Here is a 26,619-nt window from a genome sequence, read left to right as displayed (position 1 = left end):
CTTTCTCACCAAGTGCATTAAAAGTTATCACCTAGAATAAAGATGCAGGGTCAGAGAAAATGTAAAGATCTAGAGTATTTAACAAGTATAATAAAGCTAGCATTTATCTCAATATTTCTTAATCTTTGATATTCTGTGTTGTGAGTTTTGTGTTGATGTGCATGGCATATTTTCTTTTATATTTCTAAGAACTATTGATAGGCTAAATTTTTATACAATCCTCATATTTGTTATAAATAAAAATAAATATTTTATTTCATCAATAATATTTCTAGTATGTCTAGGCATTTTTGTTATTGTATCAATAATTTACTTTATGTATAAAATATTTCAATGATTTCCTTTAAGTTTTTTTTGTCTTTTGAGTGGTTATTTAAAATGGCTGACCCTATGCAAGTTAACATAAATAGTTCAACTCTATTTTCACCCTACACTTTTATGTCTTAAGTTTTCTATTCAGTTTAATTCCATCTATATTTCTATATGTATGATATATACAATTGGAAGACATTTTTTTCAAATAGCTAGTTATCGCATTAACCATTACTTAACAATTCAAGCTATTTGTATTAGCCTAAAATGTTGTTTTTAAAATATTTATGTAATTTTTAAACTTAAAGATAAATGAGGTCAATCATTTTACATTCAAAGTCATTTTCTGGCATACACTTAACAGACTCATACAAAATCTTCCCAGAATGGTTACCAAGCAACATGAAAAAGTGAAAGGACCTTCCCAAGTTTCTGATCATCCAAGTTCTTAGAAACTTGGTGGCTCGTTATTTAGATGAGGGCATTGATTTCTCACAGCAAATTTGGATGAACTTTTGAAATATTATATGATTATTTCTTACATAAAATGAAATGAATCTAACATATAGAAATGAAAATGAGCGCAAACAGCCATAATTATAAGGCTATTCACCAGAGATACTTTTAATGACAATTGCTCAACAATATTTGTAGCTAAAAAACTCAAGAGACACACATGAATTTGTGAAAATAACAGGCAAAACCAACAAGCAAAAAATTGTTCTCTGGGGGATCTATTTTTTTGTGTATATATATAAAACATAAATTATTATTAATTTTATTAGTTAATTAATATTTTAATATATATTAAGTGTACTAGTACTTTGCTGAGATATCGTCCAATCACTTTTTTAAATCACTTACTTTAAAAGTAAGAAGTGAAGAAATAAATGGATGCAGATGACAGATCATTTAATTAGACATAAAGTTAGCAACCCCATTACCTTTACTCTTTGTCACAGTTACCCATACTTCCTGCAGACTTTATTCTGTGCAGTCTGTCTTTGTGGCCAATGACAAGTGAAACATGGAGGCTGATTGGTTGAAGGACATAGAAGGGTATGGATGGAAAGGGGAAGAGAAGTTCCAGTCACAGTGACACGGTGATTAGAAGATGGCCAATAAAATGTCAACTTACCAGACCCAACTAAAACAAAACAAAACAAAAAAGAAAACATGGAATAAATAAAAATAAAGATGCATAAACCAAAAGAGTAATAAGATTTGACAATGATCTTAAAAATAAAAGAAAGAATACATTAATATTTGGATATATGACTCATAAATACTGTCCATGAATGAATATTTATTAGCATTTTAAGTACTATGGATAATTTAAGAAAAAAATTAGAAATGAATCTTAAAAATATAGCATGATTAAATGGCAGATCTATAATGAATGACAACTATAAACATTTTTCAATGACTGTATTCTGCTACTAGATGACAAAGTAAGAAAAGTACATATATGGGCTTCGTAGCACTGTAAATCTTAGCTACTAATGATATATATATATAGGAGTCCTAGTATGGCACTGTGGGTTAATGCACTAGACTGCAAAGTTGGTTTGAACCTCAAGGTTGGTGATTCAAGATTACCAGCTGTTCCTTGGAGCTCTATGGGTCGGAACTGACTTGATAGCACTAACAACAACAACAGTGCTATATCAGAGTTCAAGTGTGGCACTTGAACTACAAGGTTGTCCTGAACTACAAGGTTGGTTTGAACCACAAGGTCAGCGGTTCAATCTTATGAGCTGCTCCGTGGAAACCCTAGAGAGGGTCAGTATAAGTAAGAACTGACTTAACATCACTTAACAACAATGCTTTATTAGACTCCTGGTGTGGTGCTGCTGGATAAGCAGTTGACTTCGAACAATAAGGTTGTCAGTTCAAACCCAGCAGCTGCTCCTTGGAATCACTATACAAGGTCACTATGAGTCAGAAATGACTTGGTGTCATTCAATAACCGCAATGTTATATTAGAAATTAAAATCACGTATCTTAATCACTATTGGATTAATATTTTAAAGGTTCAGCCTGACAATAATATTCAGTGCTTCTTAAACGGAATGTACATAGATCACCAGCAATCTGATTAAAATACAGATTCTGATTCCATTGGTGAGGTTGAAGGATTGGGATTCTGCATTGCTGAAAAGAATCCAATTAATGCCTATACTACTGGTAAATGATTATAAATTGAATAGCAAGATCATTAAAAGGTACTACATAAAATTTCTTACATATTTTTAATTGAGAACACATATAAAAAAACAATGTAGATGAATTATAAAGATAGAGACAACTTATAATCCTATTTATAAATCACATTTATATTACCTTTTTTCAATGGTGAAGTACTGGACATTTTAATACAGAAAGAACAAGTCATAAATATTTTAAATAGTTGAAACAATTATTTTGTTTCTCTCTTCATTTTTTGAAATAAAGGCAATTAGTGTCAAATACAGAACATTTTCATAATAGCCTAGCATATACTTACATATATTTTATTCAAATAAATTACTCCCATATCTTTCAGCAAGTCAAAAGTATTTATACTAGGTACACAATCCTATCATTTAACTAAATGAACAAAATCAAGAACTGCTGATAAGAAGGGGCACAGATAAAAAATAAAGATATAAAGTAAAGACACAAAATAAAGATACTCTTGAATGTTGCTATCATATATATGAAATTCAAAGGTAACTCAGAAACACATTTTAAATTCCCTTCAAAGTGACTGAAATGTGTTTTTTTTTTTTCTCTCTCTCTAAATAAGCCAACATTAGCATATATTTTCTTTCTCTCAGATTAGAAAAGTTTAAAATGCACATGTCCCTTATTTACTTAGGCTTATTCATTTATAAAAGGAGCTCTGGTAGCGTAGTGGTTACGAATCGGGCTGCGAACCTTAAGGTCAGCGGTTCGAAACTCCCAGCTGCTCCGCGGGAGAAAGATGAGGCTTTCTACTCCCGTAAAGATTTACACCCTCGGAAACCCTGTACAGGGTCGCTATGGGTCGGAACCGACTCGACGGCACTTAACAACAACAACATTCATTTATAATTTTTATAGCATCACCAACTATTCTATCCAGATTCCAATATGAAAAAGGGTATGGTAAGAAAAAGTTAAATTTCTTGATACTTCAAAAATGATGTTTTTTAAAAAATGATATGAAAAATTATTTAGAAAATCCAAGAAAAACACTAAATTTAAGTATAGTATAACAGTGTTAAGGAGCTCTGGTAGCGTAGTGGTTACGAATTGGGCTGCAAACCACAAGGTCAGTAGTTCGAAACTATCAGCTGACCTTGTGGTTCCGCAGGAGAAAGATGAGACTTTCTGCTCCCATAAAGATTTACAGCCTTGGAAACCCTGTACAGGGTTGCTATAAGTCGGAACTGACTCCACGGCACATAACAACAAAAATAATAGTGTTAGCTGGTTTTGCTTTGAAAAAAATCATGGAATTATATTTTAGGGTAATCAGTAAATATAAATCAGATCTCATTAGATTAAGTAGTAAAAGTAAGGCTTATTTGGTTATGCAAAAAGTTACTAGGTGATGCTAACAGAATGGTTGGAAGTTCAAGTATACCTAGCAGTACCTTTGAAGGAAGCCTACTGATCTACTAAAAACCAAGCATGGAAAACTTTATGGAGCACAGTTCTATGCTGACACACATGAGGTTGTCAAGAGTTTGTATCAGGTTGACATTTAAATTTTAACATCAGAAGATGAGAGACATGACTCCTAAATACTTTCTAGTCATAGTTTTTAGTAATTCTAAATTTCTTAAATATTTCCAAAGTATTCAATATGTTGTTGTTATTGTTGTTAAGTGTCAAGCTGGTTCCAACTCATAGTGACCCTGTATAGGGTTTCCAAGGAGCCCAGTGCTTTTTCTATAGTGCCATACTGGGACTAGCAAATTCCTGGAAAATAGATTGTTTAAAAATGTCCCACATTATTTATAGGTATTTTTTTTCATTAATTAACCATTAGGAGTAGAATTTTTATATTAGCTTAAAAGTGCAAGCTTATGCATTTGTATATCATATAAACAGCAAATAATAATACAGTTTATGGTCTATTAAAGACCTTAAAGTTATCAAAGAACATCATCTAACAAATACTCCTAAAACATCAGAGACTTCTGAGAGATTCCTATCTTGAATGATCATTCAAGTTTTTAACAACCACAGCAATCAGGAAAAGAATCCTTTTATCTAAATGAAACCCTGCTAGTCACAATTTAAACCTATTTTCATTTATCTTAGTAAATAAATGCCATAGTACTCTCCACATAAAATTCTTTTACTCTCTTGAAGTAAATGATCATCCCTTAATTTCTTTTGAAGAAATGATAGCAGATTCTCTAAGTCTGTCATATTTTCCTCCTTTTTCACATTTCTCTAAGGGTCAATACAAAGGGTTTTTATTCCATCTGTAAAACAGTGACCTTTCAATAAAGAAGGCAATGTGCATTACTGCCCAGTGGCATACATCCAGAAAGAATGACAGAAAAGCAGAGTTGATCTTGTTCATTCATTATCCCCTAAAGCTCCCTGCACATGGATGGCTCACCTCCTACCCTCACCATCATTCTTTTGGACTCGATTTCATTCTACTTTCAAGACTTGGAACACATCTATCCAACTCTCTCATCTCACTACTAAAGAGGAAAAGCTTGCCTGTCTCTATCTCTAATAAAACAATAAAACCATAAAATGTTAGAGCTTGAAGTGAACTTAACATCTATCCTGTTCACACAAGAGGAACCAAATAGTTAAGTAACTTCCTCAAGGTTACAGATGGCTAACCAGGGACTAGTATCCACATTTCCTGACTAAATTCAGCATACTGTACAAACCTTCCTACTTCAGTTAGTTTGGGGAGAACTATGTGTGGCGCTGTGGGATAAAGCAATGTACTGTAAGGTTGGTTTGAACTAAAAGGTTGATGGTTCAAACTCACCAGCCAGTTCTATACAGGGTCACTATGAGTCAGAACCAACTCAACCACATTTAACAACAATAACAACATAGACAATAAGACAAAATATATGTGATTTTATATTGAAGCTATTACAAATTGTTAAATCTAAAAGTATTACTCTCTTTGTTGTTGTCATTGTCAAGTACTGTCAAGTTGGTTCCGAACCATAGCGACTCTGTATAGGGTTTCCGAGGAGTGGCTGGTGAACTTGAACTGCTAACCTTGTGGTTCAAACTAACACTGCAGTCCAGAGCGTTAATCCACTGTGTCACACCAAGACTCCATCTATGCATGTAAAAAATCCTTCTAAAGAATTCTTCATGATAATAAAACTATTCTAAGAATATTTAGCAATAGTTATAATAACACATGGAAATTTAATAAGTGAAACAAAACAGACTTAAAGCTTCTGGAAAACTTAAGTGTTTTATTAAGAAAAGTAAATGTGATAACTTTTAATTTGTGAATCAATCTTAATCAGGTCACCACTTAAAGTTATTTTAACTTTAACAGAAAATAATTTTTTGAGACCTGATGAAAAAATCATTTTTTATTAAAGCCTGTTTTAAGGCAAAAATATCAAATAAGTAGGTACAATGACTTTTTTAAATGACTATATATTCTGAGGTTTTATTTTCATTTTCTTTTTTAACATAGCAACCTTACCTATATTATGTCATATCATCTAATAAGTCTAAAGTGTTTTATATTAAAAGGATTCTGGAAAGACATGAAGGAATAGGGACTTTGGCATGAGCTGGAATTTGTCTAGACACCCATTTTTTATAGATACACAAATTTGTATAGATAAAAAAATTCCAGCTCATGGCAAGGTCCCTATTCCTTCATGACAAAATACACACTGTAGGTGAACACACTGTGAATTGAAACACAATGTGTTCACCTACAGTGTATATTTTGGGCTGCATCGTATAAAATATAAACTCTCTCAAATCACTCTTCCCTGCCCTCACTATCTGCTGTGTTCTTATCTCAGATTGGGACTACCTTTTAAAAGTTAGGTTAAATGTGCTCTAAGAATCATACAAGGTCAAATATTCCAGAGATAAAACAGTGCAAGAAGAAGAGTTCAGTTTTCTATTGAACTTCAAGTTAAAAACTTTCATGAGGTAGATGTAAATTTGAAGCAGGGTGAAGGTGAAGGTAGAAATGACAGAATACTTGGAGTTAAAAACAGTAGATGCTGGCAAACCATCATTGTTTTAGAATGCAGGCCCTCTTCAGACTAAATTAGTCTCAGTGAAGAAAGACTGAGGGGAACTGGGGTGGAGAATCCTGTTTTCTTTCCCTTGTAGCCTAAGCTCTTTCCAATTTTTCATGGCCTGGTGATCTCAGTAAAGTATTAAGAGAAATAAAATCTGATTTCTAAAAAAGAAGAAAGTCTGTCAAGAAAAGCAGACTATATTTGGGGGCCTTACACGTGTGTGGAAATTTTCCATTCTCTATCAATTTCATTTTTTTCCACTAACATTTTAAAGCTATCTCATGTGTATGGATGTGTGTGCAAGTGTCTGCATGTATAGGCATACAGACATACAAGGTTTTCATTTGGGGAAGTAAGTTTGATTCTTAAATAATTCCTAATTGGTCAATTTTCTCCAAGCATAAAAATGTGAAATTAACCTCTTCAATCAATCTTCTGGTCTTGGAATATTTTTAAAGTATAGAAGACTCTCTGGTATCTGTTGAGTGAATCTAAAAGAAAAAAAATCACCTATCTTATATGTGAACATATGAAGATACTCTACAAATGACCGACAGTTTTCTTTAAAAAACAGTTGGTTAAAATGTTTGAGAGCATTTACCCTTACACACACACACACACACACAAACACAAATACCCAGAATAAGGGACTTTCTTCTTTTGAATGAGACATCAAAGAGCTCAAGTTGATCAAATTAATTTGAAGTCTCTGTATTCTTAGAATGCACATTGTTCATAGAATAATATTTACATATGATTAAAATAAGGCAGCTTTTCTTTAGGTAAAAGAGAAAGGAAGCAAAACATGGAAAGCAGGAAGAAAAGAAGGGAAGGAGGTCAAGAGGAAGAAGAATAGGAAAAAGAAGAGAAAGAGAGAGAGGAGAAAGGAAAAAAAAACCTACTCATCTTCATTTCTATCATTTTATCATATTCAGAAGGAATCAGTCAGAGAGATGGTGAATGTTGAAAAAAATCATACTGGATGAAGGCTTGTTTTTTTTTAAGATCTGAAGAAAAAAGTTAGCTGAACAGATACTTAAGAGCCGCAATTAGATTAGGTCTAATAAATACAGGGAACAGCCAGTCTTGATAACAACTTAGGCTAGACAAAAAGGAGATAATGGGCCTAAATAATAGCATGAACGACTTAGGGAACATACAGAGAAGAAGCAGTTAACAGTAAAGTTCACTGAACCATGAATTGGTTGCCAACTGTGATGTCTCTAGAGGTCTTTAAGAATGGGATTTATTTCCATTTGGCCACAACAGTTTACATATAACCCTGTCTGGTAAAGGAACAGAGTAGCTGAGTTTTAAAGTGCTTCTCCACTATGATTTTAAGAGAATGGAAATTCATATGCAAACAGGATAACTGATACATCTCTCTGATGTCCACCTCCCCATTATCTCTTCAGATTATATACATATGCATGTTAAATCCAATAGGCATCAGAAAATTCCAAGATGGTTACAAAAATGCATACATGTTCATAATATTATGGTTAAGATTTTTATAATTTCACATTGAGATCTAAATTTTTGAAACATAGTGGCAAATTCAAATTTTTTCATACTAGGTGAACAAAATATCGTGATACTTCATTCTTAACAATGGACCACATAATTATTTTATAATGGGAGAAGAGTGCCCAGTATTTGGGTCAAAGATGATAAAAGTATGCTAAACTCTTAGTATTCTAAACATGCTTGATATGTTGGACACTAACGACCTGAGAAATTGTGAAATGACATTATACATGAAAAAAAGCCAAAGTTCATTAAAAAGACAGGAAAGAAAGAAAAGACCAAAATGGATGTCAGAAAAGACTCTGAAATTTGATCTTAAACACAGAGTTGCTGTTGTTGCTAAGTGTCGATGAGTGGGTTCTAATTCATAGGGACCCTGTATAGGGTTTCCAAGAAGCAGCTGGTGGGTTTCAACTGCTGACCTTAGCTAAAGCAAACAGAAGAAATGATGAAGAAAAAGAGCTGAACTGAAAATTTCAAATGACAGTTTGAGAAAACAAAGTAAAATATTACAGCAAAATGCAAAAAGACCTGGATTTAGAAAACCAAAAGGGAAGAACATGCTCAGACTTTCTTAAGGTAAAAGAATGAAAGAAAAAAATGTAAACCTTGATTTGCAATGTTGAAAGACCAAGCAACATCAGACAAAATATCATACGATGTAAGAAGTATCAAAAGAAGTTGGAAAGAATAATACAGAATCACTGTACCAAAAAAAAATGGTCAATGCTAAATCATTTCAGGAGACAGCATATAATTCAGAACCAGATGTACTGAAACAAGAAGTTCAACCTGACTGAAGACGTTGTTGATTTATTTTTAAGCGTCACTGAGTTGGTTCCAGTTTATTGCGGCCCTACCTATATAGGGTTTCTGAGAAAAGGTTGGTGGGTTTGAGCTGATGACCCTGTGGTTAGCAGTCCAGTGCTTCTCCTCCTACAATGCAACCCCAGGACTCTGACTGAAAATATCAGTGAACAAGAGCTCCAGAAATTGATGGAATAACAACCAAAATGTTTTAACAACCTTATATAGTACTGGAAAGGAGCTCTGGTAGCGTAGTGGTTATGAATCGGGCTGCGAACCTTAAGGTCAGCGGTTCGAAACTACCAGCTGCTCCGCGGGAGAAAGATGAGGCTTTCTACTCCTGTAAAGATTTACACCCTCGGAAACCCTATACAGGGTCGCTATGGGTCGGAACCGACTCGATGGCACATAACAACAACAACAACATATAGTACTGGAAGCACTCACTAGTCTATGCCAAGAAATTTTCAAGACAGATACCTGGCCAACCACCATCTGGAAGACATTCACATTTGTATGCATTCGAAAGAAGGTGACTCCAAAAGAGGAAACAATTGCCGGTTACAAGAGTTATTCCCATCCCCTCCATACAAAGAGTGGGAAGGGTTGGGCAACTTGAACATTGGCCACCCAAAATAGGGGGGGGGATACAAAGGTAAGAAGTGACTGGCTTACAAGCTTTCAAGAGGGAACCTAGATCCACGGGGCAGGGAGGATAGTGGAGTCTCCAGTGAATAGTACCCAACCTGTCTAGGAAGGGCTGATGAAAAGAAATGCAGAAGGGACTCATGTAATGCAATGGTGAAAATTGTTACCAGGACTGATTGTGAGGACTGAAGCGTACAGGTGCATATTTTATAGCAAAGAGGGGAGTGACTAACCTTTCAGTCTAGGAGCAGAGGGCCCTGGGACCACCAACGGAGAAGAGTGGAGAGCGGGACCCCACCCAGAGAAGTAGTGAGGCCTGAGATGGAGACAGAGAGGATGACATGAAGAGATGGAGAGCCCGAGGAGTTGAGACCCAGAGAAGGAAAGTGGCTGTGTGCTGAGGACAGTGGGGTGGGGGTGGGGGTGCCCTGCATACAGGGTATACACTTTTGCTGGGGGTTGATGCATGGATGGGATGGTAACTAAGGCAATGAAACGAGTTATGATAGAATGAATGAAAACTAATGTTTCCCCATGTAAAATATCACTCAATACACAGTAAAACATTTATTCAAAAAACAAACAAACAAACAAAAAACCCTATGGAACACAATTCTACTCTGAGGTCACCATTAACCAGAAGGGACTCAATAGCATCTAGTATATATAGTGCTTGTTGAATATATTATATTTACTTTTTTGTTGTCTTCCGCCTACCTACCACTCCCCAGCTCATGCCATCTAGAGTGGAAGCTCTACAATGACAGGCATTCCTTTTTATCATGTTTACTGGTGGGTGCAGCCTATTGTGTGGAAAAGGATGCCTGGCATGTTGTAGGCACTCAATAAATATTTGTGAAAGAACAAATTCATATTACACAGATAAGAAACTGAGGCATCTGACGCTACAAAATCACTTTATCTTCAAAGCTATAATTACAAGGAGTTTTGTATAATTTGTTATCAGTTATTTTGATGCAAATCATTCTGTCATATCTCTCCTGGTGTGTAGCATCAGCACTGGACTTTGAACCACATGGTTGGCAGTTCAAACCTACTAGCTGGTCCTCGGAAACTGTGAGTTAGAAACCATTCAATGGCATTTAATAAGAACAAATTCTTGTCTTGAGAGAGAGTCTGATAAATTTATCAGACCTTTCAGATTACTATGAGTCTCAGGAGCTAAATTTATTTCCTCCAGATTGTGGCAAGAAAGATGATTTCTTCCAAAACGAGAATGGAATCACTACAAGAAGAATCAAAGCATGGCCATTAGCTACTGCTGCTGTATTTACTGCCTTGGTAATGCCTTTGACTCACAGAGACCCTGTATAAGGTTTCTGAGGAGTGACTGGTGGGTTTGAACTCCCTACTTTTTGGTTAGCAGTCCAGTGCTTATCCTAGAGTGCCACACCAGGAGTCCAAAAGTTGATTTAATTAGTACAGGTATTTAATTCATACAGATATTTAACATATTTATTATTTTGTTTTGAATAAATTACAAATTTTTTAATTAAAAGAAGGTGACTCAACAGAATGTGGAAATTATAAATAATATTATTAATATCATACTGAAGTAAAATTTTGCTTTAGATAATTCAAAAGTGGTTGTAACCGCATGCATAGGGAGCTACCAGATATTTAAGCTGGATTCAGAACATGAATTTGGCTGCAAGCAGAGACTACCAGAAAGATATTTATGTGTGTTTTATTGCCTATGCAAAGACATTTGACATTGGATCAAAACAAACTATAGATAACATTGTGAAGAACAGGAACTTCATACCAATTAATTGCGCTCATAAACCAAGAGGCAGTTGTTTGAACAGAAGAAGGGGATACTCCATGGTTTAAAATTAGGAAAGGTGTCAGGGTTGTAGCCTTTCATCATACTTATTCAATTTGTATGCTGAGTAAATAATCCATTAAACTAGACTATATGAAGAAGAATGCAACATCAGGATTAGAGGAAGATTCATTAACAACTGTGATATGCAGATGAAACAACCTTGTTGAAAGTGAAGAGGACTTTAAGCACTTGCTGATAAAGATTAAATAATACAATCTTCAGTATGGATTACAACTCAAATGTAAAAAATTAAAATGACCTCACAAATGGACCAGTAGATAAAATCATGATTAATGGAGAAACAATTGAAGTTGTCAAGGATTTCATTTTACTTGGATCCACAATCAATGATAATGGAAGCAGCAGTCAAGAAATTAAACAACATACTGCATTAGGGAAATCTGCTACAAAAGACCTCTTTAACATTTTGAAGAGCAAAGATGTCACTTTGAGGACTCAGGTGCATTTGACCCAAGCCCAGGTATTTTCCATTGCCTTATATGCATGTCAAAACTAGACAATGAATAAGGTAGATCAGGAAAGAGCTGATGCATTTGAATTGTGGTTAAAAAGAATACTGAAAGTACTACAAACTGTCAGAAGAAAAAATAAATCTGTCTTGAAAATAGTGCAGCAAGAAAGCTCCTTAGAATCCAGAATGGCAAGAAATCATCTTATGTACTTTGGACATGCTATCAAAAAGAACCAGTCCCTGGAAAAGGACATCATGCTTGGTAAAGTAGAGGGTCATCAGAAAAAAGGAAGACTCCCAATGAGATGGGATGGATTGACCCAGTGACAGAACTAATGGGCTCAAACATCACAATGATTGGGAAAATAGTACAGGACCGAGTAATGTTTTGTTCTATTGTGCATAGGATCACTATGAGTCAGAACTAATTCCATATACCTAACAACAACAACAACAAAGTCCCAGAGCTTAAGAAATGAGAACTCCTAGTAAAAGGAGGCTTAGTGGTGTAGTGGTTAAGCACTCGGTTGCTAACTGAAAGGTTTGTAGTCTGTGAACTCACCAGTCATTCCATGAAAGAATGATATGGCAGTCTGCTTGTATAAAGACTGCGGCCTTAGAAGTCCTATTGGGCAGTTCTACTGTGTTCTTTAGGGTCAATATGAGTGGGGGTTGATTGGACAATGATGTGTTTATTTGTTTTTGATTAGGACAAATGCCTCTTGGTTAGTAAATATCAGAGAACAGAAACTTTCTTGAAGAGGTTACAAACTGAATCATTCTTGATTACATAATTCATCTGTTAATTCATTAGTTTTAATATTAATTGTTAAATTACGATGATCCTTAAATGGATGTAATTAAAAAATATTCTCATCTTTAAGATAGACAGGGTTCTACTAACAATCTGATAGAATTGCTAATACGACAGGGTATTTGGTTCAAATTTACCAGCCACTCCATGGGAGAAACATGAGGCTTTCTACTCCTGTAAAGTTTCATAGCCTCGGAAAACCTACACAGTGTGGCTATGGATATGAACCAATTCAGTGGCACACAACTAATAATGTATTTCAGAAACATGTTCTTGTTGTCCTTAGGTGCTATTAAGTCTGTACAAACTCATAGTGACCCTATGTACAACAGAACGAAAACACTGCCCGGTTCTGGGCCAACCATACAATCGTTGCCACACTTGAGCCCATTGATGCTACCACTCTGCCAATCCATCTCGCTGGGGGTCTTCATCTTTTTCTCTGACCCTCCATCTTACCAAACATGATATACTTCTCGAGCGACTGGTCCCTACTGACAATGTGTCCGAAGTATGAGAGACAAAGTTTGGCCATCCTGGCCTCCAAGGAGTACTTTGGCTGCACTTCTTCCAACACAGATCTGTTGGTTCTTTTGACAGCCCATGGCACCTTCAATGTTCTCCTCTGACACCACAACTCAAAAGCATCAATTCTTCTATGGTCTTCCTTATTCACTATCCAGTTTTTGCATGCATATGAAGTTATTGAAAATACCATGGCTTGGGTCAGGTGCACCTTAGTCCTCAAGCTGACATCTTTGCTCTTCAACATTTTAAAAAGGTTTTCTGCTGCAGATTTGCCTAATGCAATATGTCATTTGATTTCTTGGCTGATACTTTCAGGAGTGTTGTGAGTTGATCCAAGAAGAATGAAGTCCTTGACAACTTCAAACTGTTCTCTGTTGATAAGAATGTTGTTTACTGGTCCAGTGGTGAAGATTCTTGTTTTCTTTATACTGAGATGCAATCCATAGTGAAGGCAATGCTCTTTGATCTTCATCAGTAAACGTTTTAAGGTCCTCTTTACTTTTAGAAGCAAGGTTGTATCATCTGCATATCGCAGGTTGTTAATGAGGCTTCCTCTAATCCAGATGCCACAGTTTTCTTCCTATAACACAGCTTCTTGGATTATTTGCTCAGCATACAGGTTGAATAAGTATAGTGAAAGAATACAACCTTGTCACACACCTTTCTTGATTTTAAACCATTCAGTGTTCCCATGTTCTGTTCTAACAACTGCCTCTTAGTCCATGTACAGATTCCTCATGAGCTCAATTAAGTGTTCTGGAATACTCATACTTCTCACTATTGTCCATAGCTTGTTGTGATCCACACAATCGAAAGCCTTTGCATAGACAATAAAGCACAGGTCAACACCTTTCTGGTACTCTCTACTTTCAGCCAAAATCCATCAGACATGAGCAATGATATCCCTCATTTTCTTCTGAATCTGGCTTGAACCTCTGGAAGTTCTCTGTCAATGTATACTTGCAGTCATTTCTGTATTATCTTTAGTAAAACTTTACTCAAATGGGATATCAAAGACATTGAGGATTTTCTCATTCTGTTCGATAACCTCTCTTTGGAATGGGCATAAGTATGGATCAGAATTATAAGAATGGATTAAAAAGGTGAATGGCAGTATTTTTAGGAAAAACACTTTTTAATAAAAGACAAAAAGACTTAAAAGCTTAAGTGATGAAGCTATCTATATCTTAACTGACAAAACAGTCATTGGTATGCTGGGGAAATTATATGCATGAGTGATAATATCACTAATAAAACACTTGAGATTTTTAATACTAGTTATCACTCCTTTTTTGGTGAAAAGATTTACAAGCATAAAAGCCTGTCTTTATCCCTTTCAACTTTTCACACATAGAACAAGTTTGAAAGGGGCAGTTTTAGAATATATCTAATAGGTATATAAAATACTATGAATTTTTCCCTTCTTTCAAATATTTCACATTATTCTGTAGGTCAATGGTTTTGAGGCAATTTTGGTTGTCATGACCTGGGGTGAGATGGGGGTGGGGTACTACTTGAATCTAGTTGGTTGTTGTTGTTAGGTACCATCGAGTCAGTACCAATTCATAGCAACTCTATGCACAACAGAACAAAACACTACCCAGTCCTGGGCCAACCTCACAATTATTGACATGCTTGAGCCCACTGACGCTGCCACTTTGACAATCCATCTCACTGGTGGTCTTCATCTTTTTCTCTGACCCTCCACCTTACCAAACATGATATTCTTCTCCAGCGACTGGTCTCTCCTAACGATGTGTCCGAAGTGTGAGAGACGAAGTTTGGCCATCCTGGCCTCCAAGGAGCACTCTGGCTGCACTTCTTCCAACACAGATCTGTTGGTTCTTTTGGCAGCACATGGCACTTTCAATATTCTCCTCCAACATCATAACTCAAAAGCATCAATTCTTCTATGGTCTTCCTTATTCACTGTCCAACTTTTGCATGCATATGAGGTTATGGAAAATACCATGGTGTGGGTCAGGTGTACCTTAGTCCTCAAGCTGACATCTTTACTCTTCAACACTATAAAAAGGTCTTGTGCAGCAGATTTGCCTAATGCAATACGTCATTAGATTTCTTGACTGCTGCTTCCGTGAGGCTGATACTTGATCCAAGAAGAATGAAGACCTTGACAACTTCTATCTTTTCTCCATTAATAAGAATGTAGTTTATTGGTCTAGTGGTGAGAATTTTTGCTTTCTTTACATTGAGGGCAGTCCCCACAACAAAGAATTTTCAAGCCCAAAAGTGGATCATACCAAGGTTTAGAAACTCTACTATAGATTATTAATTCAATTTTAAAATTTGACACAATAGTAACAGCTATTTATTTTATATTCAAAACATACAGCAAGTACCCAGCATAATGCACGACATATTGTGGTTGTGGTTAAGTGCTGTAGGCATTCTGAAAAAGGTCATATTATTAATTTCCTTCTTTTAAAAATCTTCACACATTTCATAGTCTTATTATTAAATGGAGCTAGGGGGAGGGGACTTCAAAAAGTTTACAGAAAAATATCATCTTTTAATTCCACTCTCCACAAACTTTTTGAAGTCCCCTTGTACTTACTTATTTGCTAACTAAAGAGTCTGACGTTCAAATGCAACTTCCCAGAATTCTCTGTGATAAGGCATCCCTGTAGATATATTTCCATAAACATAATTTCTACCTTTCCTCTCCCTGATGCCTTGAAACAAACTGCTGCCTCCACTGAGGCCTGATGTTTGGTTGCTGTTGTTGCTAAGTACTGTTGAGTTGGTTCCTGCATAGTGGCCTAACGAGATGGATTGGCCAGGTGACATCATTGATGGCGTCAAGTGTGGCAGCGGTAGTGAGGTTGGCCCAGGATCGGACATTGTTTCGTTCTGCTGTGCATGGGGTCACTACGAGTCGGTTCAGACTCGATGGCACCTAACAACAACAACAATCTACACAGGAACAGATTGTTAAATCTTTTGATTAGCAGGCAAGTTTTCAACCATTACACCACTACGGATCCTTAGGTAAGAAATAAAAGACCAAAATTCAGATATGCCCAGTTATTAAACTGCTTGCTCTTCTTATTCTATTTCATGGCTGACATAATAACAGTTATGTTAAAGCACTGCTTTAACACAATTTTGGTTTTGAAATTATTTAAAGCTATTACCTAAACAAAATAGCTTTCAATAAGAAATTATTTAAATACACAATGCATGCATTAATATATTGTTGTTGCTATTACTAAGTGCTGTCCAGTCAGTTCTGACTCATAGTGACCCTGAATAAGGTGTTCAAACAGGAGAAAGCCTCATCTTATTTCCACGGAGCAGCTAGTGGCCTCAAATTGTCGAACATGTGGTTCATAGTTCAGTGCTCATCATAGAGAGCCACTGCACTCAAGTTAATATATGAGTGTGAATGTATATATAATTTTTTTAATAACTCATGTCATATTCTATTTTCTTATAAAAACAGTCAATTTCTATCTCTGGGATGGGTGTGATGCAATCTTTTAGGTCAATCACTGTAAATGTGAAATGTCCACAACCATGAAATCAAAGGTATATGTTCCCAGATAGGCATAAAATATAAAGTGCTTCTAACCTCAATTTTACAAATTTAAAAAATACAGTCTTAGAGTAAATGATTTATAAGCTTTGCCCTTTTTCAAATATGTGAAATCTCAGTAACCTAGCAGAGATTTATAATCTAGCATTTATTCTCAAGAAACCTAAATAAAGTCTAAATTATTTATTATCAGCTCTCTTATTAAGTCTATTAGTAATAACACCAAAAGCCCTAGAAGAAACACAACAAGTATCTCTCATATTTTTATTAACAATATCCTAAGAATATAATAATTGAAATGACTATTTCACCACCTATAAAGTTAAGTTTTTAAAAGTGCTTTTGTAAAATGGTTATATCAGACTTAATTTTGCATTGCTCCAAAATCCCATCAGCCACACAAAATAAATGTCCTAAAGCTAAAGCTGACTTTAACAACCATTTATGGATTTTCCTACCCTCGTAAATCTGTTATAAAGCAATTACTCAGCGTTATTTTGTCTTATATACTTTTTTAATATTTTCTGCAGGTGTGCTTATATTGGCACATTATTTATCAAGTCATGAGGATAACAGTTCAAAACTAATAAAGTGCCCATGGCATTTTAATCAGTTGGGCTAACTTTATGTATGATATTACAAAATAGTAACTTCAAAGTCATATAAAAATCCTGTAGAAAGCTAAAACAAAAAGAACCACATTACATTATCAAATTATTTAAATAAGATTGAAAGAACACCAGCTGGCACATTATTGTAAAGTGTGACTATCTGAAAGATGACCATAATGTTTGTAATATGCTGTAATAGCTTGTGAATCTATGAAAGATGAATAATGCTCAGCATAATTATTATTGCTGATTATGCATCAGAACACTTAATAATATATTAGCAAACAAATAATAAAACATCAATATATGTGGACTTGTAAAACATCAATTTTCCATATTTTGCATATTTCATTTACTCAAGATTTGTCATGAGGAAAAAGTTTGTTGTTGTTAAGTTCCATTGAGTTGGTTCTGACCCATAATGACCCTGTACAGGGTTATCCAAGGAGCAGCTGATGAGTTTGAACCACCCACCACATATGGTAAGATATGTGCCTATCTTACAGAACCACAACAGGGCTCCCAGTCACCATTATGTCCTAACAGTTCTGGGTAAATTAGGGTAAAATAAAATATACTATATTTTCTTTTATTAAATGACCCAGAATATGAAAAAACAATTTCAATTCTTAACAACTGATGATATTTTTAGCAATTAATCTAACACAAACTACCTGCCAAGTACTAAACAAAAAACAAAACAAAACAAATTTCTTCAGATTCCATTCTCAGGCTGATTCAGATTATAGAGCAAGATTCTTACAACTCAATTCCCTATTTCCACATCAATGTAATGTATTTTACAATGTAGTCTGCTAAAGACAGTTACAAAGTACATCTATGTAACTAGGCCATGGGAAAACCTTGCCCACTGTTATGTAGATGAGAATATCACAGCAAAGCTAAGAACATAATAAAGGACCCAAGATGGGCCATTTACTTGTGTGATGCTGTGTCATTATTTGTCACTGAATCATCTTGTGTATCAATTATTTCTTGGACCTGACTGCTCTACTTATTTCTTCAAAAATGTGCTTGGCACACACAGAGTGCTCTGAATTCTCTGTTGAAAGGCCATGTGGTGAATACTTTTTTCTTTTGATTAATTTTTAAGATTTTTTTTAGCTGTTCATTTGAAATAACCAAAAGCAACCAGAAACCTTCCTGGGCAAGGGACTGAAATCTATCAGAATGGTACATCTTCAGGCATCATTAGGGTTAAAGTGGTTTTTTTTAAGCTGTAAGAACACAAGAAGTTCTTTATTTTACAATGCCTACCAAAATAAATAAATAAAAATGACAGTGAATCATAGGCCAAAATGCTGCTAGTCTCAATCAATTCAAATAGCATCAAAAAACAGCAGGAGGGAAGCTCAGCATCCTATTTATGCCTCTGGATCAGAACAGTTAGGGGAGAGAGCCATTCTCACAAATCATTCTCTTGTTAAATTCTGTAGTGGGACTTCATTAAACCTCTTAGCTGATGGCATTTTACTTTCAGCTGGCTTACAAAGAGCTCAGCTGGCAATACTGATACTTTAAAAGTCTCAGATCACACATTGTGGCTTTTAGGTTTCCTTTATACAACAGTAAATCTCTTTCCCATTTGCCTCTCAAGTCTTTGGTTGGACCATAGATTTTATCATTATTATATTACTACTACCACTATTATCATCATCATCATTTTCTAACTAAACTACACACACTCTAAATTCTGAAACTGAGGCATATGTTGTAAGGCTTTTAAGATCAGCATTTAGAGCAGCAATAGCTATAGGAGATAAATACAAGAGGTGACAAATGTATATACTATTATTATTACATATATTGTATCTTACCCCCTCCCCCAAACAATGTTTCCTCTGGCTCTAAGGGCTTCACTGGATCTCTGTGGGTTACTGGAATACATTCTGAAGAATCAATCCCTAAAGAACCAGTTCAGTTCTATCTTGTCAGAGCCCAGCATAAGGGTCACACACATATTTAGGTTCTTAAATCATCAAGTAAAGCTTCCTGGGTCTCATAATATGTGCTCCATCAAAATGTTGATGAATTCACAGTTCTCAAACAGGATCATGGATTATAGTAAACCTAGCTTGAACCTGCAAAAAGGCCCCTTGATACTATTAGTTTGGGCTTTGACTCAAATAAGCACATTAATGGCCTGAAACAATGCAGTATTATACTGCCAGCTTTTTTGAAATAAGTGATTTAAGGAAACAATTCCAACCAATGATTTAAATGAAGTCTACATCAAAGAAAGGGAATTCACAACTGAAGGGTCCAATTTTTTCTCTAGTTACTTCTTTTATGATTAGCTGTTATAAGAGCTTTAAAAATTCATATGACCCTTACACAAAAATCCCTGCCAATAAAAAGTTAAACATTGTGACCTCTATTTAAGGAAACCACCCACAGATTTACGAAATAGGTTTTCTTTTCCCTATGTTTATTTTGAATGAAGTTCCTTATAGTTATTCCTGACTACTGTCAATGAAATCTAGTTATCTATTAGCTTACTTTTACCTAAATTTTAGTTTTGCATTCTGAAATAACCAGTGATTCCTAATCACATGCATACATAGACACAGAGCACATTATCTTGTGTAAGATTTTTCTTGTTTATCTTCAAAGTTATTTCATATCTTAGAAAATGGTCAACTGCAATGATGCACATTTATTTTATTGGGTTATACATTCTGACCCATTCTCAAGAATATATTTTAAATTATATAGGTGTTTTAGTGAAGAATTTTTGTCTAAATTATTTTATTTTCAGTTTATTTAATAGCTAGTATATGGATTATACTTATGGAACAAGCAGTGAAGAGTGTCAATATTATTTATTCTTATTAGGACATTTAGCAGCATTGACCACAATAATTATGTTTAAAATTCTAAGAGAATATGTTAAATATGGATCTGTTAATAAAAAAGCAAACATTATTTGGATCTCAAATATATACATCAAATTTACATAATTAACAAAAACAAAAAGTAATTTTAATAAAGGTGTTTTTGTTTTATATTAAAGCTCACTTCTTTACTATTGCCTACACAACTAGAATAAAAAAATGACTTTTTAAAAACCTCTGTTATAAAGGCTTTGATAGTCTTTAATTTTATTAAAAAGTATTTATGTAAAACATTGCAGCTTGCATTTTGGGAGTTACACACATGAATCAGATCTAAATCATTTTATAGCACTATAAAATGGAATCCTGGTGTGGTGCTGTAGGATAAGCACTTATAAGGTTGGTTTGAAACACTGTGCAAGGTTAGTATTTTAAACTCATCAGTCACTCCTTCGAAACTCAATACATAGTCACTATGAGTCAGAGCCAACTCCATTGTACACCACCACATCACTATGGACTATGGGTAGCCTGTTAAGGGACTGGACGGTACATAAAGTCTTGGTTCTGACATATCAAAGATAAGACACATCACTGAAGCGTTCATCATTCTTGTCATCATTATCTCCTTAATGTCATCTTTATCAGATCTACTTTCACCAAACATTTACAAGTTTCATCCAATTGTGCTGAATATTTTATATTCATTAGCACATTTAATTCCCACAACTATGCCATGAGTGAGGCATTTTTATCCCCATTTTAATGATGAGACAACTGAAAGCCAGAAATCAAATAACTTGCACAGCCAGAATTTTAATCCATACGTGCCAAATAGAAAAATCTGTGCTATGAACTTCTACCCTACAGGATGTTTCTTAGCAGCAGAAAAAAAGAGAACTTATGTCTCCCAAAGACAAACTTTTTTAAAGATTAAGGACTAATTTTCAAAGCTAGAAGATATCAAGGAGACACAGAAAAGTAAAACAAGTAAAAACTCTACATTAACCAGCAACAAGAAAAACTAAGTCTCTATGGGAAAATAAAAATTGCTGAAAATGTGATGGACTTTTAGTTCTCTTTTAGAGGAAGTTGATGAGAAAAACAACCATAATAATTATTTTGCATATGCACTTTATATTCCACAAACAAACCACTTGTATGTGATTTTGCAGATTGTTGTTAATTATTTTCTTTTATATTTTTATCAACTCAATGATGTTTATATTACATTTACATTCATTTTCAACAAATGGGAACATAAATGTAGGGAAGTGATTTGTCCAGGATCCCATAGTTTACATGTCATCGAAAATTACATATGATTCATTCATGCAGAAAATGTTGTGTGAGCACCAAGGTGGCACCTGACTATGCAGTAACCAAAGTGTTCCCCTAAGGAACTCATTGTCAAGCAGGAGAGGTAAGGGCAGTGAGAGCATCCACTAGGAACATGAAAGTGGTTACAGAATGCAGAAATACTTACTTACCTAAGCTGAGTCCATGGATAGAAATACTTAGAAGGTAGAGGATGGGGCAGGCAGGGTCCAGGGCATGTTAGGCCAAGGAGACAGAATAAGGACAACCCCACAAAAAATTATGAGGACAAGCTGTGAGCTAAGTCCCACCATGTTTAATAGACTCTTGTGAACCCGGGTGGAGCCCTGGTTGGACAGCAGTATGGCAAGACCTGGGGACTCCTGGACCCAGAGTCAGTGACATAGGCATAGAGGACTAGAGTGGAGAGTGAAGTGTCCAGCTTATAGGGAGAGGGCATATGCACAAGAACATCCACACTTGCAGATAATACCCACTTGACTTGGCTTCAATGGCTGGATGATTAGAACTCAACTAGAAGAAGAAAGAAGAGGAAAAAAGAGTAATCTGATACAATTTGATAAACTTGATCTATACCTATGGATGCAGTAGCTCAAAAGAGAGAACAAATCTTTACAGCGAGGATCATTCCCACGCCCTCCATACAGAGGGTAGACAGGGATGGGCAACTTGGACATTGGCTACCCAAAATGGGGGTGGGGGGAGGTGCTACAAAGGCAAGAAGTGACTGGCTTACAAGCTTTCAAGAGAGAGCCTAGATCCAGAGGGTAAGGAAGAAAGTAGAATCTCCACTGAGTAGTACCCAATCTCTGGGAGGGGCTGATGAAGGAGATGTGGATATCACTCATGTGGTACAATAGTGAATAATCACTATCAGGACTGACTGTGAGGGTTGGAAATGTAAAGGCAGACATTCTGTAGCAAAAGGAGGGGAGTTGTTGACTTTTCAGTCTAGGAGCGGAGGTCCCTGGGACCATCAAGGCAGAAGAGCAGACCATGGCAATGAAACGACATACGGTAGGATGAATGTAAACCTAATGTTCTCCCATGTAAACTATCACATAATTCACAATGAAACATTTTTTTAAAATTATGCAGACAATCCAATGATATTTGACTAAAAGGAGTGAAAGAGACTAAACAACTAGGCAGAACACCATTAAATCTTTTTAATCTTATCCTCAAGAAATAGAAATCGTGAAATGTTTTCTGGAATGAACTAATACAATTAGATTTGTGTATTAGGAAGAAAGATCAGATTTGAGGTGAATGGATTCTTACAGGACAAGATAGAGGTAAGGAAACAGATTAGAAGTACTAGTTTCACTGACAGATAATAAAGGCCTGAATTAAAAGCAAGGATAAGAAGGTAAAGTGAGAGATTTAAAAGGTAAAATCAGCAGGGCATCATGGTGATTGATGAGCCCAGGAAATACAGGAGGAAATGCAAGTGTGTCTCAGCAGGTAGCACTGCTACCAACTGAAATGGAGACTATCAGAATTCAGCCTCTGATCTTATTCTGTGATTATTTTCATCACATCATCACTGTTTTCTGTGAATTAATATTCACAGTTTGAATCGGTAGAAACTTAAAAGCTTAGACAGATTTCTGATCATAACTACTTGTCTATTCTTCAATTCCATAGTACATTCAGAGATTATAAAGGGGCCAATCCCAAATTGTAACAACAAAGTTTCTTATGGTAGGCATGTAGTTCCCTATCAGGAAGAAGAGAGGCTCTAGGAAACAACCCATTAGCAGCAATTAAGTCAGTCAAAAGGCAGTATGGGTCTTTTTTCTGCCTTTGTGTCTCTTTTGTCTCATGCCAATCTTAGACTTTCAGGTTCGGTTTTCCTGAAGCTGTCAAAGGCTAATCAATCCTACTGAGGAACTGTTATGTTCCCTCATTGCAGAGTAGGCATAAATACTTATGGGAAACATCGGACAGAAGAACAATCCTTCCGAAGAGCACAGAAAGCACACCAATTATTTTGATGATTCATTTTGCATTCTTATTGTATATGCAGTGGTCAACTTAAGGTATTAGCAACATAATTCATAATAGTTTATGTCAAAATGTTTAAAAACAGTATATCACTTGGTGAAGTTAGAAAAGGGGAGTAATTTCAAGTTAAGGGGAAAATAATAAGAGAAGAGGTAGGATTTCAAAGAAATCTCCTTGTCCTGGTAGCAGAGCATCACCTAAATTTCTGATGCCTGGTACCTGCTATGTAACAAAGCAGTTGCTGAGGGTAGAAAAGGGCAGAAAAGAAACTGTTTCTTGAGCTAATAAGATTGAGTGGTCCATGGGAGAAGCCTGCAGAGGCGTGCACTGGGGTGTGAACTAAGATCTAAATGTACAGCTTTCTGGGTTGGCCTGGCCCAGCACTCAGTCCTTTAAGAGACACAGAAAGACTAAATGTCTTTTAGCTCCTATTGTAAGAGAGACAAACAAAAATGGGATTAGATTTTCTTAATGGCTCAACTCAGGAAAGATAAAATGTGATTACTTGGGAAAGGGTTGGGGTATGGAAGTCCTTTTTCAGTTCAGTTTCCTGTGAAAGACACCGTGGTGATGGGAACATGATCACTCTGGTGATAGAGAGTCACAAATTTACTTTGGAAATGAAATTGTGCCAGTAATAAGAGCTGCTTTATCTGGGAGCTTGCAAGGGGGTAGAAAGATTAATAATGCTATTGGGTTGTCTTTTTTAAGCAATGAGTATCAATCACTGAAGCAGATAATCATAAGAAATCTTAGAGGCTGAAGACAAACTTCAGAAATGGGAGAAATTCCAAGTTTAAACTAAACTTTAGGTGACTTTATCTTCTTTTATTTGGAATAGCATTCAATGAAAATGGAATTCTTTTAAAAGCTATCAATATGTTTGTTATACATAAATAGCAATTTCAAAGTCTTTTATATTAACAGTATTGTTGCTGTTAAGTGCTGTTGAGTTAGTTCTAACTCACAGCAACCCTGTATGGGGTTTCCTAGGAGAGGCTGGTGAGTTTGAACCACCAACCTAGCAGTTCAAACCAACCTTGTGGTCCACTGCTTATACTGTGCCACCACACCAGGACTCCATATTAACAGTATAGCATATTAATTTTTTTCTCATTATGTTTAAAAACTGTTGTGAAGCTGCATCTACCATGCTCTTCTTCAATCCATCTAAACAGAGGGGGTAGAGAAAAAGTACATTTTAAAATTAGCATGAACCGGAAGAACCACAAGCTCATCTGGCAAGCTTCTAATAGAGCCTAACAAGTTGAAATTAAGATAGTGTTTGTGGTGGTATGCTGTCGAGTCAGTTCTAGCTCTTAGCCACCTTGTATATGGTTTCTGAGGCAGTTAATCTTTATGGAAACAGAAAGACTCATCTTTCTCCCAGTGGATGGCCAGCAGATTCAAACTCCTGACCTTGTGTTTGGCAGCCCAATGCATAGCCGCTATCCTATGAGGGCTCTTTAGATTAAAAGAGTAAAACAAATTTTCAACCATTCTTTGAACACCAAGGGAAAATAAACATGTTACCAGTTTCAATAACACACTGTTTAAAAACGTGGCAGGGTACCTCTCTGCATCTATCTTGTTCTAGTTAGATTTTACATTTGATAGGTGTCACAGCCTATAAAATGATTACAAATACTATACTATAGACCAAGCTCCTTTAAAGATGGGGCTTTTATGCAATATAAAGCACTAGTTCAGAAGATGATTTACTCCTGCCAAGACAGAATCTGCAATCCTAACACTTAACGAAATTCAGGCATTAAACTACAAATCAAACAATATAATAAAAATTGAGGTGGCATGTCTCTAAAAAGATGCTAGATGTTGTTTGTATACATAAACTCTACAAACAGAGGTTTTTTTGAGGAGGTGTATAGGACTCCTGGTGTGGTGTTGTGGGCTAATGCATCAGACTGCAAAGTTGTTTGAACTGCAAAGTTGGTGGTTCAAGCTCACCAGCTGCTCCTTGGAAACCCTATACAGGGTCACTATGGGTTGAAATTGACTCGAAGGCACTTAACAACAACAACATAGATGCTATACACATTGGCGGATACATGGATGCAGGTAAGCATTACATATAAATGCAGCAACATTGACAGTTTAAATTTTTATATACTAAACTACTGATGTGATGCTGTAGGATAAGCACAAAACTGCTAACTAAAAGTTCAGCAGTTCAAACCCACCATGGATTTTCTATGTATTGGAAATGACTCTTAGCAAAAACACCAAACTATTGACTAGTCTAGAAAATGACATAGTACCATGTTCAGGTTACTTTGATTTTCTAGTTTACCAGGGGTTAAACAGAAACACTTTCCTGTGGTAATCATTCCAAACATAATTATTTTATTATGTCTTTACTGGCTTGTAGGAACCCATGTATTGAACATTAATGATTCTTCAATAGATCAAATGATAGAACCTTTAAGTCTCATTCTCACAACAGTTTCACTGACATATATGACAATTAATACCCAAAAGTTAGAAACAGAAATAACATATGATCCAGAAATCCCTCTACTTTGTATAAATCCTCAAGAAATAATAGCATGACATAAAGTGGGGCTTGATGGTGGCTAGGGTGGAGGTGCAGTGAGGTTTACCATCAGCAATACCAGAGAATACCAGGCAAAGCAGATTCAGGGCAGAGCTCCAAACTCAGAACCACATAGGTAGGAATATTTTATAAAGTTTGAAGGCTTATAGCTAGTGGAACTTGTAGCGAAAGTAGAAATCATGTGCTTTTGAATTAGCAGGGCTCTGCGGCCCGGAGCCGACAACTTGGGAGAGACCAAACGGCAAGACCAAGTGGGGAGGGGGGCAGACACAGAAAGCTGGAAATAGAAATAACTTATGATCCAGCAATTCCTCTACTTGTTATTTACCCACAAGAAATACGAGCCATAGCATGAGTAGATACATGCACACCAATGTTCATAGCAGCACTATTTACAATAGAAAAAAGATGGAGACAGCCAAAGTGCCCATCAACTGAAGAATGGATAAACAAACTGTGGTACATACACACAATAGAATAATAT

At 35.7% G+C, this 26,619-nt stretch overlaps 1 protein-coding gene across 3 annotated transcripts in view; it reads right to left on the bottom strand.

Moving 5' to 3' along the window:
• Nucleotides 1-26,619, bottom strand: part of ROBO1 (roundabout, axon guidance receptor, homolog 1 (Drosophila)) — a 1,434,915-nt gene that overhangs the window by 142,146 nt on the left and 1,266,150 nt on the right. For 2 of the 3 annotated variants that reach the window (XM_006866439.1, XM_006866440.1), the window contains exon 7: nucleotides 1,451-1,459. The exons of the other annotated variant lie outside the window; for it this stretch is intronic. In XM_006866439.1, the coding sequence (XP_006866501.1) occupies nucleotides 1,451-1,459 (9 nt within the window). The remainder of the gene's footprint in view (nucleotides 1-1,450; nucleotides 1,460-26,619) is intronic. 3 annotated transcript variants of the gene reach the window in all.

The sequence above is a fragment of the Chrysochloris asiatica genome, unplaced genomic scaffold, assembly GCF_000296735.1.
Source record: "Chrysochloris asiatica unplaced genomic scaffold, ChrAsi1.0 scaffold00091, whole genome shotgun sequence".
NCBI lineage: Eukaryota > Metazoa > Chordata > Mammalia > Afrosoricida > Chrysochloridae > Chrysochloris > Chrysochloris asiatica.
This window is presented reverse-complemented; position numbering and strand designations above follow the sequence as displayed.